The sequence below is a fragment of the Platichthys flesus genome, chromosome 23 (assembly GCF_949316205.1).
Source record: "Platichthys flesus chromosome 23, fPlaFle2.1, whole genome shotgun sequence".
Taxonomy (NCBI): Eukaryota; Metazoa; Chordata; class Actinopteri; order Pleuronectiformes; family Pleuronectidae; genus Platichthys; species Platichthys flesus.
This window is the reverse complement of record NC_084967.1, coordinates 2,609,316-2,630,064: the sequence shown is the minus strand read 5'-3', so window position 1 is coordinate 2,630,064 and position 20,749 is coordinate 2,609,316. Positions and strand designations below refer to the sequence as shown.

The 20,749-nt window shown below is 43.2% G+C and overlaps 1 protein-coding gene across 1 annotated transcript in view; it reads right to left on the bottom strand.

Moving 5' to 3' along the window:
• The window catches only part of tmem178bb (transmembrane protein 178Bb), a 114,429-nt gene that overhangs the window by 9,199 nt on the left and 84,481 nt on the right, over nucleotides 1-20,749 (bottom strand). The window contains exon 4 of the mRNA XM_062383298.1: nucleotides 1,157-1,294. Coding sequence (XP_062239282.1) covers nucleotides 1,157-1,294 — 138 coding nt within the window. The remainder of the gene's footprint in view (nucleotides 1-1,156; nucleotides 1,295-20,749) is intronic.

Here is a 20,749-nt window from a genome sequence, read left to right as displayed (position 1 = left end):
TCACAGAAGAGGGATCCAGCCGGGGGCCTTTGGTGCATCTCCACTGCTCTCATTTCATGTCATCCCTCCACTATAACCAGATAATAAGTGCATTAAAATTGCCCACCAGAAATAAACCTAAAAATGTAGAATTAGTATGTTGTCTGGATGTGGGACACAAGTAGTAACTGTGCACAACTCCCTAACTCTTGTAAGGTTTGCTCCACTGCGTTTGTACAGAGACGAAAACCAAAATGGGGATGATTTTGTAGATCGCCAGTTTACCATAGTCCTAAAATGTTTGAATTTGCGTGTTTGGAAAAGTATCTCTCTCTCTCTCTCTCTCTCTCTCTCTCATAACTCAACAACCCATTGACAGATTTTCATCAATCTTGATTCTTCAGAGAGAATCTCCAGATGATTGAATCTTGGAGCTGATCAGTTAAAAGCTCAAAGGTTAAGGCCAACAAAGTGACGGCCCGAAAATGTCCAGGATATCCACTGCAAATAATGAAGAGTCAACTCTGAAAACTACAGTTACATAAATGCATATGTATTAACTTTTGCAACCATTAAGATTAGGGACACCATCTACAGCATTTAGCCCAAACACTGGTCATCATGTGGTATAAATTATGTCATGATGATGTTCTTGTAAATTGAAATTACTAATCCTCCCTTGCCTGATTGGTGTATATCCAAAGGGCACATAGGGTATGCGTAGCTACAAAGAGTGGGAACCATTGAAGAATACGTGGCGGTTTTAGGGTTAAAGCTCAAGATAGATTTAAGTTGTGGTTAGGCAATTAGTTTAGGGGAGCAAGGTTAGTGTTAAGGGCTAAGAAATGCATTACATAAATAACAAGAATGTAGTAAAACGTGTGTTTGTGTTTGTGCCGGTGGTTCAGATTTTACCCTAGTCTTTAAAGATATTAATCCTGTTATGAAGACCTAAATCTGTTTACACACAGGGACTTACCGTCCTTATGGGCATGAAAAAGCAAGTCCACATTGCATAAATCGTTAATATTGTATGGTTTAAGATATATTTTCAATTAGTGTTAGGCCTACTCTAAAGTTAGACTAAATCTCCAGGGTACGAATGTCCTCTGAAGCCATGGAGACATGACTGTATATTAGTGTGTGTTGCGTGAGTGTGCATGCACATGTGACTCACCTCCCATGAGGAAGAGGAGACCAGCCACGTACTGCATGAGGCCTCGGTCCCAGCAGCAGCCAAGCACGCCAACGATCCAGCCGAACAGGATAATGGCCACCGCCATGCCCATGAAACCTGCCGTCATTCGCCGCAGGTCTGGGGGAGACAACATGGGAGAGGAGCAGAATAAGTAATAACACTTTAACACAGACCTGAACAGGACGTTTTGAGGAGAGAGAACATGACGCACTCATGTTCATTCTCTCAGAAGAGAGCTATAAATGTGATAGATATCAGTGGGAAAAAGGAGGACAACCCAACACCCTAATGAGACCAGTACTGACACTACCAGACACACTGGTCAAGTTCTAATGAAAGCTGTGCTGATGATCCATTTTGACATGGTGGTTTAACATATCAAAACTGGGTCGTCCCTGCGAGTGAGGAAAAGCCTGTCGGTTGACGACATGTTGAAGTCTCAAATGATGTCACAGCAACAGTGAGTCAGTTTTAAGCCACAGACTGTCTCACAAATTAAACACCTGATGTCAAAATGTATACTCTAACCTGACGCAGCAGACGGTGCCGACCTGATTCTGCCTACACCTTAGAACGCATTATGGCGTGTGTAAGTACAGCGTTATGAATTTACATACACACTTTAAAGCTGCATTGACAGTTTTTAAATCTTGAAGTGAAGTGTATTCTTCAGATGAGCATTAAAGGGGACATATTATGCCCATTTTACCACAGTTGATATGGTTCCTTGGGGTCTTAATGAAATGTCTGTAACATGTTTTGGTCAAAATACCACAAGGATCATTTAAAACAGCACCCTTTTTACCCTGTCTAAAACAGCCCTCCTCAGATTGACCTGTTTTGAGTGCCCCGCCCCCCTCACCCCCGGTGAGCCTGGCTGCGAGAGCCCCAGCTCCCCAGCGCAGCCCCGCAGTGGGAGCAGTGGGAGCAGTGGGAGCAGTGGGAGCTTGAGCTGGCGTAGCAGCAGCATCCTTCCCCACTGTTGAGTCAACGTTTAGAGGTGTCCCGTGGGTCCCTTGTTTATGCGGCTAAATGTCTGACGGGTAGCAGCAGCAAGCTAACGCTAGCCGGGCTTCACCGGCCCGGTTAGCTCGCGTGCCGGTGCAGCCCTGCTAGCGTTAGCTCGCTCGTCCAAGGCCATGTAGCGAGACTCCCTACATGGGCATGGTGCGACTATGACATTTATTTCGGTCGTAATCCCATTCGACGCACTCTAGCGTATCGTTTCTGACATAGAGGAACCACAACAAATCGCGGGAGTTGTTTTTTTCCAGAGTTTTTGGGACCATAGACATGCCAAATACCAAAATTAACGTGTAGAAGCACTACAAATGTGGAATTTTCATAATATGTCCCCTTTAAGAAAACACTCCCATTGCTAATGTGATGACGATCCGAGACCCGACCCCGAAGACAGCCAAGTTCAGTGTAATCAGAAAAAGCAGAAAGTGCATGTCTGAAGTCTCTATAAGTTGATGTTGTAATCGATTTACTCGTGGTGTCATGGAGTTGTTACAGAGAGGCAGTTTTTACAGAAACTATTGATTATCATGAAATTGTGTGGAGGGAAGAACCCATCACACTTGGCACTGATTTTTATTTTCTCTTTCTATAACTTACTGTAAATAGTGTGTTTGTTGGTTTCCCGCACAACAATATTTTATTACATTCATATGCAGTGAATAATGTCAGTATTTCAGCCGCCACTTTAATGCTTATATACATATATTGGCTTCAGAAAGTATTCACACCACCTGGGAAAATTGAATTGCCAATTTGACTCCAACTTTTTTTTGAAAATGTACTGAAAAAATAAACTAAAATCTCGAATTTTACAAATGTATTCAAACCTGTATAGAAGCTGTATAAGCAGTAACTCCAGTTTCAGAATTTGGAGTTTATCCTGATCCTCTCAAGCTCCCTCAGATTGGATTGGGAACTGTCATCTTCAGTCTCTCCAAAGATGCCATACAGGACTAAATTCTGGGTTTTTCCCGGGTCATGCTTTTCCTAAGTTGTCTTGACTGTGGGATGCAAGAGCGACTGTCGTGCTGAGAGGTGAACCATTGTCTGAGCCTAAGGTTACATGTAGACTACACTTCAACTTTTACTGGACTCTGTTTCTGCTGAGATGATCCTCAGGTTTAAGATCTCTGCAGAGGACTTATGAAGTTCTGTCAGAGTGAACGTTGGATTGATGGTCACCTCCCTGACCAATAACCCTTCGCACTGCTGCTCACATAGCGGTATGAACTGTGGGAAATTATGTACACAGGCATGTACCTCTCTTAATTATCTCCATTCAGTTTCCACTCAAGTTCTAGACATTTTTCAATAGTTACACAGCAAAGGGTCATAATACTTAGATTTCACAGTGTATTCTTTTTAAAACATTTACATAAATTATTAATAATGACACGTTTATATTGTGGATCTTTGGTTGTAGATGGACGGTAGAATAGAAATTCTAAATAATTAAATCAAAGTGAAGGAGTCTTCAGACTTTCAGAGGCCATTGCATATGATCTTTATAATTATATATAGTTACTTTACTTGTGGAATTTGGAATACCACTGATGATTACCACAGGATGAGGCTGATATTGTCATTAAAAACATGAGAACAGTAAACATCCAGAAAAAGTGCTAAATGAAATGCAGGATAAAAGTTTGTCACTTTGTGCGGACCATGATGTTTGCACAGTGAATCATCTTTTAATGAATTCCTTGGGATAAAAACCCAGACTGCAGTTACTGAATGTAGCTCCTTTTTACCTAATCGGTTTACAGAGCACTTTGCAGTTCCTGCCTCTCATTCGCTCGCATCAGTGGCCGTGGAGCTGCCATGCTAAGTGCTCGGGTTTGAATAGAGACAAATAATTTGATTTGTCTCACAACCTGTGTCCAATACAACGCAACACAGCAGGAACAGACATTATCAACATTAGCACTGTCACATTAAGAGGGACTGGACCCTATCAAAGACCCCAGACATGGGATGGCTGCATATCAGTAAACGTAAAAAATTAACTTAGAACTCTCTTGATCACATTAGCATTAAAAACCACAATGACCAGGTCAGATCATTAGCACACTATTATTAAACAACGACTTAAACAGCTTAATTTAACTAGGACTAACTAAGTCTTACTGTCCAATCAGAGCAAACGGCTCACCGATCGCTAAAGTATCCAAGGACACCTTGGTACGTGGTCAGGAGGAGCCGGGCATTGAACCTCCAACCCTGTAATTAGCGGACAACCTGTTCTACCACCTGAGCAACTGCCAGATCATAATTAAAGGAATGAAGTACGAACTTCACGAAGAGCACTTGAGCTGATTTTATGAGGTGATCTTGAGTGCATCTCTAAATCTTTTATACAGCGCAGCTTTGTAAATGTGGTCCACTGTGCAGAGCCAGTGGCGCTGTGGCGGCGAGCGGAGAGAAGAAACCGGGAGTGTGGATAAGGTCAGGCTCTCCCACAAGGACAGCAGTGTGCTCGGCAGGAGAGTAATGACAGTGACAGTGATTAGCTGCGGAGAGCGGCTGAAATATGAGGAGGACTTGGGGAGGAAGATGAAGAGCTCCAGGCGAAGCCCCCTCTTCCTCGAGTAGATTAGAATGTCATGGGTGAGATGACTCTGCCAGGAGTAGGGTGGGAGGGAGGGGAAGGGGGCCGGGGGGCTGGCACAAGGCCCGGGTGGAGGACACCATGCGGCGGAGCTAGAAAGGTCAAAACATTTGGCCCGGGAGCGTAAATGAAGAGCAACAAACGCCAAACCGACGCTCGTGTAGTCCCTTCATCTCTAAACATTTTCACACGCCGACTCCACTGTAATGGACGTCAATTGTTATTGGCCTCAGCGCGTGAAATCTTCCTTTAACCAATCAAGAAATGTCATAACAACCAGCGGGACAGAACAGGAAGCGGTGTAAGAAACATTTTGACCCTTTCAAAATGAAATTGCTAAATTTATATCGACAGTTAAATCGCAAAATTGTATCATATGGAAAACTGGTCTGGAGTAGCACATATGTCTTGTGATAATAGTTTATGAACTTAGCAGGAAGCTTTTAAGTCATAAAACCTTTTCTAACACATTTAAAAGCCTATTGAATGAGTTCCATCATATATCACTAGACAGCGTAGATTATTGAGTTTCTCGTAAATACAAAGCTTTTAAACGGTAAAGTCTCTTATTTTGAGGGATGAAGATTTAAACGGTCTGCATTTCACCTGCAGACAGCCCATACTATAATTAACTATATATTTAAAGCTGCATTATATAATTTCCTGAGCATTTACTTCCTGTTAGAACAAGCAGCGTGCACAACACGGACACATTATTTCGGTACACTGAGTGATCCATTTTGCTTTATCGATTGATAATATATAAACGTTAAGTGGTGCTGCTTTAACGTCAAAGGTAATGATAAGCAGGTATAACTTCAGTGCTCTGTCTATACTTACACTATGTAGCATACCTATGCTGTGGGACATGGGAACTCTGAGAGACTGTGAAGTTGAATGCAAATATAGAAGCTGAACATGTAAAATGAGTTCTTTTAAATCCAAAATAACAATATATATAAAACCAACATATTGTACATTGGATTAGGAAACAAATATCCAGTTTGTCCTGGATATTAATTGGTATTTCCAGTCGTTTACAGTAACAATTTTACGATGGCTAGCAGCTCAACATGCACAACATGGACAACATGGACAGCCTGCATATCACCAACATCGCCTATTGATCAACATAGGACCCATAAACACCTGGTATCTGTCCTGCGAGATGTGGCCAGCTATAAGTACCTCTGTTCACACCTGGTATTAAAATATTTCTCCTGTGACCACTTGGGATCGGATCTCAATTCCGTCATTTTTTTTAGTTAAGACCAAAATGTGTTGTTTTGAATTTACAGATGTGTCCGATGTCACTATTTGATATGAATGAATCTTGTGCAGCTGTGGTGAATACATATATTTTACCATTTAAGAAAAGTGTGCGGTCGTCGTCATTGTTGATGATTTGGCGTTGGTCCAAAACAAATCAGCGTATGAGCAGGGATTACAATAAAAATAGGTTCAGTTCATAGTGAAACTGTGGTGGGTCGGAGGACGTAGGAGTAGGTGGTCCTTCAGATGGGGACCAGGACACATTTGCGTTCTTACTGGTAAAATAATGTGGTAACATGAAGCCTAGACCACCTCCGAATGTGGCCTGGTGTGATCAGATCTATATCCAGTCTGATTGTGTTTAACTCGTGATCGGATCACAAGAACCACAAGTTAAGTCCAGGAGTGTACTTGGCCAAAGAAAGTAGAAAAGATGTCGACCAAGATAACAGTTTCTGGAGTGAAGCCTTTTCATAGACTATACAAATATTCGCCTTCCTCCAGCTATCCAGAAAGAAAACCAAAATTGGAGAACGTGTTTTGTACGACTCTAACAGCAAGAATACCTGTTATGCAGTTTCACATGTCTCTGGAGGGCTTTGTTACGACAATGATCAATAAAACAGGAATCACAGTTGACATCTGGGGAAATGCAGTGAGAGGAGTGTGACGTGTTGAACAGAGACTACCTGCTGCGAGCATGAAAAGGACAGACATCTGTCGTCCTCTCTGCCTGAACAGTAGTGGAGAAATGATGTGGGGGGGGGGGGTAACGGTTTGACTTTCAAATCACAATGGAAGAGGAAGGTGTGGAAGTAAAACGGAAGTTTACCTGAGGACATTTACCCTTACTCCAATCCAAGGTCCATCTTTAATGGCTATCTTAATTTTTCACGCTAACGGTTTGTACCAAAAAAAAATGATTGTTTTTGATGTTATTAACTGGATGAGCAGAACTTTCCATCTTAATCATCTAACATCGAATCTGTCTTTATCATAACTCTGAGCTCTCGGGTTCAACTTGGGCATTTTATGGTTGCTTCTTGCTTTGGTGTCAGTGAGTTAGTGGAACCAACAGCAGTACCACTTGGAAACACGGGGGGGGGGGGCTAGACATGGATAAAGTCTCCTTTAAAGAGGAGACTTTATCCATGTCTAGTGTTCAGTGAAATGGAAGGAGATGGAGGAGTATGAGCAACATAAAGGCAAAGGAATAGATCGCCAGAAAAGATGTCTGACATGCCTCCAGTTTCATAATGACGCAGGAGCAGTCTACCTTTAGCTCAGTGAGGTGTGTGGGTGATGGAGTTGAATGTAAAAGGTCCTGAAGCCAAAACAAGCTGTCATTAGTGTTATTATCATTATTTAAACACAATGTTAAATGGGGGAATTTTAAACACAATTGAGTATTCATGCTCTGATCCACACACTAGACTGATTGGGAACTGTAGATAACCATGGAGGCTAAACCTTCATACTTTTGGTGAGCCCCCCCCCCCCCCGACCTTCCCTCTTACCCTACAATCAGACCTCTGCACATACATTATTAAGAACAAGCAGACAGCCTTGAGATTTGCTGAGCACATTCACACTTCCCAGAGGTTGAAGTTTTCACATTGTTTTTATTCTTTATTTCAACCTTTACTTTTTTACTTTCACGCAGAGGTTGTACGAGAGTTTAGGATTAAGATAAAAAAGCTATTGCGTCCATGATTTAATAAGAGAAGGCCAAAGGCTATGGCCAACACTGATGTAGGTCAGGGTTAGTTGCTGACCTACTTTTGAGGGATATTTGCCCCCTCGCTCTGCACCCCGACAGTCGTTCTGTCAGCTTAGATCAGCGCTCAGTATGAGCCCGGACCCTGCAGGTCAATGTGGGACTCCACAAGTTAAAGCGCTGCCAAGAACAAATATGGAGCAGAACCCTCTGGGTGCACTATTGAAGAATTGGCCCCTGGCGGAAGACGTCCTGTGATTTCACGGCGTTGCCACCCCTCTCCTGCGCTGAAACACACATACAACCCTATCTTGCCTCCAGCCATGGCCAGTGGGTAAAGAGACAGACTCTGTAGCAGTTCAAGAGTTCATAAGAATAACATAACACATTACGACTCAGAACAATAAACTTAAATTGAACTTGATTCGTTTTTTCGCCTCAATGTCCTCTGATATCCTCCTCTGGAGCCACATTTTGGATTTATGGACACTTGGATGACACCTCAGCAGCAACATGAAGGCATTTCATGTTTTTTCTCTTTTTTTTACAGTTAATTTGTTGTATTGGATTTAGCTGCAAAGTTGTTTACCTCGGAAACTGGCATAAGCCCTTCACCCTCCCCTCCATCGTCATAGTGGTGAGGAGAACATATTTTAACTTTAATTTTTCAGTGAACTGTGAGGGAAATTCCTGTAGTTCCTCCAGCTCATAATCGGAGTCAGCTACTTGCCTGTGGACCATGACTGCACTTGGCGAGCGGTCTGTGTGTGACCTGTGAGTGGCCCTCGCTCTGCAGACTTTTCTTTCTTTGCTCTGTTACCACCGGATTTCTGCTGGCAGCAGCTAAATGTGCTGAGTTCCCTTTAAGGCCCGTCCTGAGGTGTCCTCATTGTCCTCACCATAACACACATCTGGCCCTGTAGCTACAGAGCTGCTCAGACAGAAGGAAACTCTACATAGAGGACTGAAAAAAAAAAAAACACTCCTCCACTACATCTAACAATTTTAAATGTGCTGTACTTGTATGAATCCCAAAATTGCCAGCAACACGTTCCAGGCCCCCGTGCAGATCTGACACCGAGCCAAAGACTTAGCCACAAGGACCTTTGGGTGAAGGAAGACCAAATTGAGGGGAGGGGATCGGAGAGGGGAGACACTTGGAACTCAAGGAGATATGATGCGCTGTCGCCTGATAATCCGCCTGAGGTGCCCTCTCATTTCTGCTCCACTGCTCCAAATGTCAACCTGTTTGTCCCCTCAGCTGTAATTTGTCCAATCTTCTGCAGCCGTCAGTCCATAGTCTGTTTGTGTTGTTCTGCAGTTGTGCCGAATCTCTGGAAACAGGATCGGAGTGTGCATTCAGAGAATGGTGCACTGATATGGCCAAATATTTAATCTACAATTTTTTCATATACAAATACTTTGTTTCATCGATTTAGCTCTTTGTTGCATAATTGTGATATAGTCACGGTTTGTGTTTAATGATGTGTGTGCCGTCTCGTCATCATCTCGTCTCCATCGGCAAAATAAACACTACTCAAATAATGAGTGCATGAAATGATAATCACCATGTTTAATAAGGAGAAAAAGCCTTTTTACTCTATTTCTGTTATCCGTCCCATGCACTACCACTGCGGCCGTTGCATCACTAACAGCACATGAATGTAAAGATGGATGTTAAGTCTGGCCGGTGAATTCAGACTCAGTTCCCACAGCATGTCACCTGACAGCTGACTGGGATACAACGGCCGGTCTGCTGCATCTGCACCGAGCCGAGCTCCTGTTGGCGGTTGACTGGGCCTGGTCACGTTTGATGCAGATATCTCTCTGAGACATTCTGTTGATGCACAGTTGGATACAAGTCTGCCGCTGTCGTCCAGACGTCTCCGTCCTGGGTAGAATACATCTCAGCCGTCAGGATTCAGACAGGGCACACGGCCTGTGTGTCAGCCGGAGCTGGGAGCTGTCAGACGTCATGCGTGCCCCTGCATTCAACTACACCTCACCTCCTCTGCAAGTTTTGAGAAGCACGAGTGGCGGCTGTACCCTGAGTTACATTGCGTGTTGTGCTAGTATCCTGGGAAATACTGGGGAAAGAGAGCAGTGAGCATCTTTCACTTTTCTCGGCTGGCAACTGAATTAGCTCACTGCTTATATGATAATAATTTTCTCAGTTTACAGATCCTATTTGCATTTTGGATACAATATATTCGTAAAACTAAGAACACCCGAGAACTGAAAACATCAAATTTGAAATAATATAGTCTTGTTTATAGATTATTTTCTATAGATTGTACCCGATTGTGAGCGGAGCTATATTAAGCAGTGAGGACACACCAGGGGAGCATTTAGTGTCCAGGCATGTCCTCAATTAGAGACCCTGCCGTCCTGTTTACGAAGCGGCTGCTCCCTGCAGGCGCCGGCGAAGTGAGCCGGCTAACTGAGAGAAAAACAAGCCTTCCTGAAAAGCTCCCTTCAGAGTGAAAACCTTAAGCTTCAAAACAGAGCCTAATTGCTCCTGCACACCTCGGAGGGAGGTTGACATTCAGTATAATCAGTTTGATGCATTTCGATTGCTACATTTCGTCGACTTACCCCCTGCTGGGTTGTCTCAGTGGTGATGCAGCCGTGTACACAGAACTGACTTTATGAGGACACTACCCAGGCAGTGTATTTGGGCTCAGTATCAACCGGGTGGTATTTGAGAGGTGCTGCTTGTTAGGCTCAACTCGAAACATGACTACTTCTCAAAGCCACTTACAGGTTTCAGGTGTCTTGCGCAGGTAACATCATAGATAAACTGGACAACCAAGCTGGTTGTTACATCCATCCTGGGTGATATGACCAGAGGTTGACAGCTCTGAGAACGTCATGGCATTAGAATGTGTCTCTAGTGATCCTGTATCACTACTGGTTCCAAGGACATACATAAACTGAATAGGTGGACCTCTCTCCCGAGCACAGATTTGCCTCCACAGAGCAAAATAAAGTGGACACATGTGTCTCAGAGCCCCTCCTGATATGTACTGACTAATCATATCTCACACTCTGAGCACAGTCGGAAAATGCTAACATCCGCAGGTTCATGCTGAGACCATGTTCATACCCTGAGTTCAAATGCAACGTGACACTGTATATATATATATATATATATATATTACCTGTATATATATACAGTATATATATTGTAGCGCCGTAACCCTTAGATCGGGATGGAGAGACTATCTGGCATGGAAAACTTGAAAAAAAGCAATACTGAACAAGTAGGAGTAAAAATTTGCATTTGCTTAACAAAAAGGTACGTCCACGGAAAGACAAAAATATCCCTGGGAGAGCCAAAAAAAACAACTAAATCATACTAGAGAAAGAAAAAGAGCACAAAACTAGACAAATCTTTACCCAGATCTGTACAGCCAACTTCTCTACCCACCTTTAATAGTGACTTTAGTGAGCTAAACAGAAAGACAAAGAGAAACAACACCCAAGACAGGGCCAAGTTTAGACTCTGGGTTACAGCTGACCTTGCAATTTAATTTATCTGCAAAAATGCAGCAGATAAATGCAATAGGTTGTCTAAAGTGTCATCTGATGGGTTAGGGTTAGGGTAAGCTGCCCAGCCCCTCCTCTCTCAGTGATACTCAACATTCAAAAAATAATCAAATGACCAGATGTTTTGATATAGGGAGACAGGGCCCAGTGGCAAGATGGAGAAGGCATGTTTTTCCACACACACACATATATATATATATATTGAGAGAGAGAGAGAGATAAAACCACTCCAAGAGCATTACACTACAAGTCTCATTCACTTGCCGCCTCCAAGCAGCATCTTTTGTTTTACACATCCACATGTCCCATCTTGCCCAAGGACCTTTCAGCAAAGGGGACTGAAAGAGCTGGAGATCGAACCTCCTATACTGTAGTTAATTGATAACCTGTTCTAACTCTCACGCCAGGGTTGGACGCCAAAATACAGTGCCAATCAGGCACCAGCTCCTACATGACCAGAACCTACCAGACCGTATCCTAACGCAGATTGTGGTGCCGGAGCTCTGTACTGAAATAGCTGCTCTGCTTCCAGGCAAAAACAAATCACCACACTTTATTTTAAATTGAAACTTGAGTGCATTTGTTTGACTAATTACCTACTGGTCTGTAGTTGTCAAGTGTGAGCGTCCCTGATCCTGGCGCTGGGGTGACAATTGATGTTGAGTTTTTTATTGTAGTTTAGTGCACAAACTTATATTACAGAATATTTATTATAAGCAAACTTGAACCGTAGAAAGAAAGAAGAAAAACAGTATCAGTTCCTGCATTGTTTAGGCATCAGAACCAATTTAATAGTATCGATTATAGTATCGGAAAAACAAAAACAAAACCCAACCCCAACCATTAGAACCACTTGAATCACACACGCACACACACACACACACACACACACACAGAAAGAAAAGATTGTGCTCTGTGGGCTAAAGCTAAAACCTTAAATCAGGAATTATCATTAAGTTCTTGTTGAGCAGTGAAGGGGTAAGCAAGTACACTAAAGTCCCTGCCAACAGTGACAAGTGAGGAACAATCTGTGACTCCTTTGTTCTTTAAAAGGACGTTACTTTGTGTTTTAAAAAAAAATGCTCTATCTCCATCCCGTCGCCTCATGGCTGCCGTCAATTTTACCACAGATTTGTTCAAATTGTCTCGGTTACTGGCAGTGAAAGACCATTTAATGCTCCTTTAGTGAAACAAGTTGTCGTTGTTGCAATAAAGTTGTGGGAGCCGCTGCCATTCTGAGAGGAACATGAATGGCTGGAATAATGAAATGTTCGCTAGAACAATAAACGTCCTGAAGAAAAGAACGGTCGGAGAACGAAGGGGCGCGGATGATCAGAACAGCCGCCGTCTCCGCCGTCGAATCCTCTCGACTGTTGATGCTGCACTGTGAAAAACTGCGGATAAAAACGGCTCATTTGTTTACTGTATCAGCGTAGGACAGGCTGGTGTCTGTCTGCTTTTCTCTGCTGCTTAATAGCTTCCATTGTTCAGCTCCTTGCTGCAATTCCTTTTTAATTATGTTCCGCGCTCCAGGACCAATGGCCCAATGAAACGTTATTTCATGAAAGGGAAATGGCTTTTGGTGCCTGCGTGGAAATGTTATTTTCTCCAGTCGGAAAGATGGAGAGGGAAAATGTCTCGTCTGGAACGGCTCAAAGGTTGCCTGTTAATCAGCAGCCTGCTGCCTTGGATGCACGGTTCTAATAGACAGTTCTGTAACTCTGAAGCAAATATTCAGTGAACAGTGAAGTGCTGCAGTGGATCTTGAGTCTGTGGCCTGAGGCAGTTTACTTTTTGGCGGCACCCACATTGGCCTCATCTGCTCCCACTTTGATTATTTATTCAATGTGTTTACTCGCGCTTCTTTTTCGTCCAGTAAGCCGATTTCTTAAATGTCATGTAAACGAGGAAATCTGGTGTCCGTGATAGGGGTAGGGGATTAGACAAACCTGTCTCCTTGGGAAGAATTTCTCCGGGAGAACACATACAGGCAACCTGGTGTCTAATCTGCTTTTTATGTATGCATATGCATGAAAAAAGCCTGCAGACGGGGGGAAAGTAGCCGAGCAGCTGGATGAAAGGAGAGATCACCATGAGATTCAGCCTTGTGTTTGAAATAATTCCATCCAAAGTCTGCCTGAAACTGAGACTAACACAAATAATCTCTAGAAGTTCGCTCTCTCCACTAAACATTTGACTGCTTGTTAAATTCAGGCAGATTCACGCTGTGAGGAAAAGCTCTGCTCTGCCTTTCCTTGCTGTGCCGACAGACTGAGTGGATTATGTAACTCTTTGGTGAGAGTCAACAAGCCACGCTTCTAAAATAAAGTCATATTACTGATCTGCTATGTGCATAAACATTTTTACAATCCATCATGTTTGTAGTATATCTAGTATCACATTTACACCTGTATTAAAATATGCTTTTTCCACATCACAGGTTTATATTCATCAGGGTCACATTGTCAATCCCTAACATGGCTGCACTATATTCTGGTGTCCAAGCGTCCGAGGCAATAGTTTCTGGGGGGTTTTTCTGCCTTAATTTCCCTTCCGCAGGGATGGACAAGACACCGGCTGACATGCAGAAAATCAAGTCAGGAAACAACAGCAGTCAGATAGGCTTGAGAGCATAATTAATGGACTTTGCGTGTCTGACCTGAAGTCCAAAGCCATCCCCAGTGTGACCTGCTGCAGTGTCAAGGCCCACATGTCGGAGAGGGATCCAGCACTTTTGATCACAGGGTGTTCGTGGAGGAGAGTTTCTGTGAGGTTGCAATTTGCTCTACTTTTGCTACCGTAAGCATGTGGCCCTGTCACAGAGGCTGCCTGCAGCCACAGCTCAAGTTATTGAGCTTAATTTCATTACCCCATGTCAAGTGCCTCTGGGGAGAAAACAATGGAGTGGGAAAATCAAATTAAGAGAGATGACAGGAAGGGGGGGGGGGGGGGGGTTGGTGGGTGTGATGGGGATGAGTTGGCAGCTTAATGCCTTTAAACATATGTGCTATTTGCTGAGGAAGCCCTCGCAATGCCCTGTGGCTTGTGTGGCACTGTAGTGGAGCCTCCCTCCTGAGTGGGGGGCCATATGCGTGATTTCATAGTGTGTGAGTCAGCGGCGGTGTGAGTACCCCTGAGGAAGTCAGCAGAGCACGTGCAGAGGGAGGGGGTAGACAGAGGGAGGGGATGGGGAATTGCAACTGACAGCCGTCTCCTGGAGAGCAGCCTGGACGCTGGAGCGAGGGGAGACAGGATGACACCCTGGGCCCCCAGTTGGCCCCGAAGGGGTCAGCAGCCATCAATCACCTCTCTCGGGTGGGCATGTACTGAGCAAAGATGGTGACAGGATCGCTCGCGTATGGGAGTGTTACTACAGAGGCATTCTTATCAGCTGTCAATGCAAGTCTTTATGACAACAACAGATGGAACCCTGATAGATGTTTGATAAGACGTTTAATTCGCCTCAATCATTAAGTAGAAGCCTTGTCAGGGGAACCATAATACATGAGGCATTGGCAGAGAGACTGCAAAGATCACACATCCAAGAGTTGAACGAGAAGGAATCTTTCTGAGAAAGAAATCCTGGCAACTTAGTGCTATAGGACAGGGGTCATTATAAATCCAAAGAGGTTATCCCCCCTTGCTCAGTAAATGTCATGAGACAAAGTTGACATTTTGCTCTGAGTTAAAAAGCTCAGGTTTTTAGCGATACACCTTGACACTGTGGTAGCTACCTTCTATGTGATGAGATACCTTCTCCTTGCTTTGGGGATTGCAGGGAGGTTGGGCTAACCCTAGACAGGCTACAACCGAGCTTAACAGAGCTAACACATAGCGACAAACAACCAATCACGCTCACATTTGGCAATTTAGAGTCGACAATCAACCTATAAGCAGCAGGTCTTTGGACTTTTGGAGGAAGCTGGACGACCTAGAGAACCACAGGCAGGCACGGGGAGGAAAACAAGCTAACTCCACAAAGATTCGGTCTCTCCGTGCATGACTCAAGACAGGACCAGTACTAAGACCATTTTAACCACTGGAGAGATGTCAGGGCTGTGCATGATCGCAATGATCCTGAGTCCATAAGAACAATTGTCTCGCCCTCTCCGTGACGTGAGGCTTTTAATCCTGATATCGATCGGGGCTGGGAGGAGTGTAAGGACAACATTTTGAACAAACTTGTTAATTTTAAGCAAACCGAAGCCTCAAGGGCCAGTTAATGGTCCATCACATCTAGTTTGTAAGATATCCGAGGAGGAGAGACAGCGCCCGGCCATCAAAGAGACAGGGGATAAGTGATTTAATTGAAATACTCGGGTAACCGCTCAGATATTCAGACGGTCTCTCCAGGAAGATACTCACACTGTGGCTATTTGTTTTTCACGTGAAAAGTGAAACAAAAAGAAGCCGACCGAGAGATGAAAAATATTTGACTCCCTCTCCACACAACTGACAAAACACATGGTGAAGTAGATGTGAACGTAAATGAGTTACAGAAAAGTTTGGGCACTGATCACCTTGGACAGGGGTTCCAACATTAGATAGGTGGAGGGGGGAGTGGGTAACGGAAGCTATTCATCCTGTTCAGACGGAGCAGCAGCCAGTGAACACCTCCCTCTTTCTCAGACCCATCCTCCCACATAAACGCCACACAATATCCATAGAATCCGGTCTGGACATTGGTCAGTGTGTTGCGTGTGTAGTTTCAGACATGAAGTGAACCACAGGAGATGCAAGACATGTGCTGAGCAACTGGAAATATACTTCAGCGGTTAGATCTGGGTAGAGCATGCAGGAGGCAGGATAGAAACATCATCAACACACCCACTCGCTCACTAGTCGGTTAAATGTCCACTTGAGACATTTGTGTTCTACAGCTCCTCAGTGTAATGTCTAAATAAGTTCAGGGTTGTAGTGCAGATGTAGACTCTCCGTTTTTAAACCATCCATTAGTGATTTCTAGCCGCAACTCAAGGACAACTTTTCCTCATAGAACTTCATGTTGGAACCAGTGTTTGTCATGCCCTGCTGGTCAACTACCTGAACCACACTTTATATTTCTTATACTTTCAAAAGCAACCTTTTGGTAAATGGTTTTGTATTTATATAGCGCTTTTCTAATCTTGATGACCACTCAAAGCGCTTTACAGTACAGTTTTACATTCACCCATTCACACACACATTCATACATTGCATCTATTTGCAGCACTTTGTTATTCCATTGCTAAGGTTGCAGGTCTTGCTGGCTTTTGACATGCTGTCAGTTGGTGACCTGAGGAAAGGCTAAGGTTTCTGGTGGTTGACCATTGCCTTGTGTCTTCAACCTAACATTTCTCCAGGTGCAAATCTGGAACACCATTCCATGTTGTCTGTACCTCCTGGGAAACCGTGGCATTGGGTGGAGGTAGGATTTTGTAACTCAAACTTTTTTGGCTGAAATTTCAGAAAGTTGCTCATAACCAAAGCCAAAACTGTAATAACATAAAACCTCCTCTCTGGAGAATGACTCCATACATTAAGTAAATATCGTCTCCAAGGATTGTGCATCTATTTTACCTTGCAACATATATTTTGAATATGCTTGGAATCATGGCGGGGACCTCAAGCTTACTTTTAGCACCTTTAATGGGTGACAAAAACTGGTGGGGATAATTATTTCAATTAATCAAAGTCAGAATCTACAGTTCATATCGCAAAGCTTTTGATTATCAAAAAACAGGGAAAGAAAACAGATGGCAAGGAGAAAAAGGAAATAGTCCAATCTGGTGCCTCAGGAAGCAGTTTCCTTCCCTTGCCAAGCTGTATCACATACTCTGCTGCTAATATGCAAATTATTGTCTCTCTATAAGGAAAAGACGACACGCTGCAGATGGAGCAGAGACACTGACAGCCAATCACTGAACAGCAGCGTTAAAGCATTGGTTTTGCATGGCGTTTTCTACACGGCTGTATGCGTCCCTTTGACTGGCTAATTCACTGGCACCGCCGATAAGACGGGACTTGGGTGAATCAGCACTTTTCTGAAAGAAGATTTTCTTAATCTTTTCCAGCACTGATGCCAAGTTGTTAAGCAAGTTACACTCAAGCCTGGACCGCGAAAGCTGCTCGAATGAGTCAAAGGCAGAACAGGAGGCAGGTGCGAGGGAGAGGTGGTGAAACCAGTGAAAGGAATTCAAAGAGAGAGAGAGATAGTAAAAGCTCTGAGCCATTAACATCTCTAGTTCTAGATGCTTGGAGCATGTAAATGAGCATGTCGCTCATTTAGAAGGGATGTGCAGGGCTGGGAGCTTAAGCTAGGATAGAAATACAGAGAGGAAATGACAGGAAAGTTCTGGATAATTTACGTATTCTTACTTTAAAAAACATGAAGGTATGTTTGTGCAAAAGGTAAAACTAAGTTGAAAATGATTTCAATTTGTAGGAAATTTGACTCTAGTTGAGTATTTCCTGTTAACATCGGGGCGTTGGCTGGACTGGTAACTATCATAGGCTGAGATTGATTCTTCTCCATCAGGGGCAGGGAATCCCTTTCCCATCAGGTTCAATTTAAATGTTTACAACATCCTTTGCAGACCACACTTAATTATTGAACACATACATATAACACACGGACCTCTCCAATGCATTGGCTAGAACTGCTTTGTCATGGCGAGGTGTTAGTGACAATGATTATGATGAAGATGATGATGATGATGATGATGCTCACAATTGGTTTCATCCAAAACACCACGCTCAAACAAATTCTCACTTGTGTTAGTACTATGCATGGATTGAAATTACAGTAATTCCTCCCTCCCATCAAATTCGGCAGAAATCCCATGATCAGCAATCCCACCATCACAGACACCTGACAGTGATAGCTGTTTGACACATCTAAATTATTTGGATTGAGGGTTTATCATCTATTTTAATCTGACATCTATCATGAGAGAGCACATTTTTTAAACTGACAAACAAGATCAGCTCGGCTGGTAGCCTCAAGCTTTATTTTATTGAAGCCGTGCTAGCAATATATATGGATGATTGCTTTCTTATTTATTTGTTTTAGTTGTATACAGGGAGACCACTGAGTAAGTTGAAGTGTAAAACAGCAGAACAGTGCTGCCTATACAGATCGCAAAATGATGTGACCTGAAAAGGCAAGAAACAGTCGGGAAGGTAACAGAAAGAAAGAGATAAGCACCTCATTACACATGATAACAACTCAGTGATGGACTAAGTATCACCATGGACCTGCAGCATGGGTTTGATAATAGACTGCTGTAATTTTCAGGTTTTCACGGGCTGCTGCCTTTACCATGAAATAAAACTAAACCTTCTGCCTCAGGCAAAAAGGAAGTGAGCTGTGGAGGGCCGTCATTTTCTCCCCTCATTTCTGTGGGTGGCTCTTCATACAGGCTGCCAAAAGTCATTCTGTTAATGGACAACAGTGGAAGTCACGTGATACCACAACTCAAGAGATAATTGCTGCTATATTGAGCATTGCCTGGGGACATGAAACATGCATGGAATATCTTTGGCTGGCCAACCCAAACCAAATGAGATTATTTTGGAACTGGTGAACGTTTGCACTGCTGGGATGCTGTTCGCGTGATGTGTTTATCGAGGCTGATGCAAAGCAGTGCTTGTCAGGACAATACTGTGTTACAGCATTCGTGCGAGATGTTCTGTTTTTACCTGTTGAAAATACTTCTAGTCCAATTTTTATTCCCATATTTCTCAAATCAGATTGGAAAAAGCTTCTTGGAAAGTTGCCCTCATTTTGGGGGGTTTTCCAAGTTATATATCCAATCAAACAAGCAGTTCTAACAAAGTACACCGCGTTTTAATCCTGACTCCAGTCTACACCAAATCTAGTTTCTGATCTTAACCGTAAGTTTTGATCCTCTGCTGTCACCCTGAACAATTGGTGACCCCCAAAATTCACTAATTTGCAAATGACTTTAGTCAAAGAGCCAGACTGCAACTACAGAATAAGAGCATGCAGGCCCCAGACACTAAAAATAGCTTCTTCTTTCTCTGGCATGAGTTGCCTCCATTTCCATTACTTATCCTTTCAGTCAGGCCTGTCTGAAATATACAGTGATTGTTATCTAAATAAGCGGCCGGCGGGAGCTAAAAGGAGCGAGGACGGAGGAGAGACGGTGGCAGCAGGACGAGGGCGGCAGTGGAAGACGGCGAGAGTAATTACTTCTTAAATTGTGGGAGCTAGATTACGGAGACAGAGGGCAAAGGAAATACACTTTCCCTCTCAGCTCCACGGGAGATGAACTGATGATGAGGTGACGGATGTAACTGGGTGCTGCCATCACACCACCTTAGGTCCCCTGATATTCTCAAGGACTCTAAAGTACAATACTTCAATTATTATTAGCCCTATAATAAAGATAAATACATATGAAAAGTTTAGGTGACATTTTTAGGTGACATATTTTGCTATTAATATATTATAATTCTTTCCTTCTTATTAAAAAAAAGGGTTAGGGTCTGTATTTCCGTCCTTTGGGGGAAACTTCAGGTTAGTTTGTGGTAATTTGATTCACTGCAAATTGAATGCTGGGTATTATTGTATGCTCCATTATAGGGAATCCACAAAGGCCTTAAAGGCATGGATGAGTGAAGCAGAACTGGATGCTGCATTTATTCCTATGAAAATTGCTCACTGATGACCCACTGTGTGAAGTCTCAGTGGACTTCCTCTTCCTGCTGTTCCTTTGTGCCCATGGAGCATGTTCACTTGTGCTCTTCTCTGGTAGTGACATGCTGCTGGATCAAATTCTGATTATACAAATAGTCCTTTTAGGGTATCTGTAACATAGAACAGTATTCAATGGCTTTCAAGTGCTCCTGACACTTTGGGAAAAAGGCTTTTCAGCTCTTGGTGCATCACATGCTCTACCATCTGCAGCCAATTACCTAGCTGCACAGCCCACACTCCTCATACAGGTTTCCAAGCATACAACAAACCACAACACCTCAATCACATAAAAACAATAATAAAAAGTGTCACATTTTGTATTTATTAAGAACGTGTGTGTGGGGTCATCCTATATTAGGCTGTGTAAGAGATCTCTGAGCTGTCCGAGTCATTTTGCAGCCTTTGCTGGCGACACCTTTAAAACAACTGTTGTCATTTGCACAAGAGAAGTAAAAAGAAAGGTACATGTTCCAATTAACTTTAGTTAAAATATTAAGAGCTGTGAAATAATGTAAGTACTCTTTAAGTAGCATGTTCTAAATCTATACTCCAGGAGGAGAAACCTCACAATCTTTTTTGACCTTGACATCAACATGGATCCTTCTTATGCTGACACTTCTTTGACAAATGGAAATACCCCATTTGATTGTGATTGTGATCACTTGATTTGATCAAAAACTTCACAACAGCTACTGGTTTGAC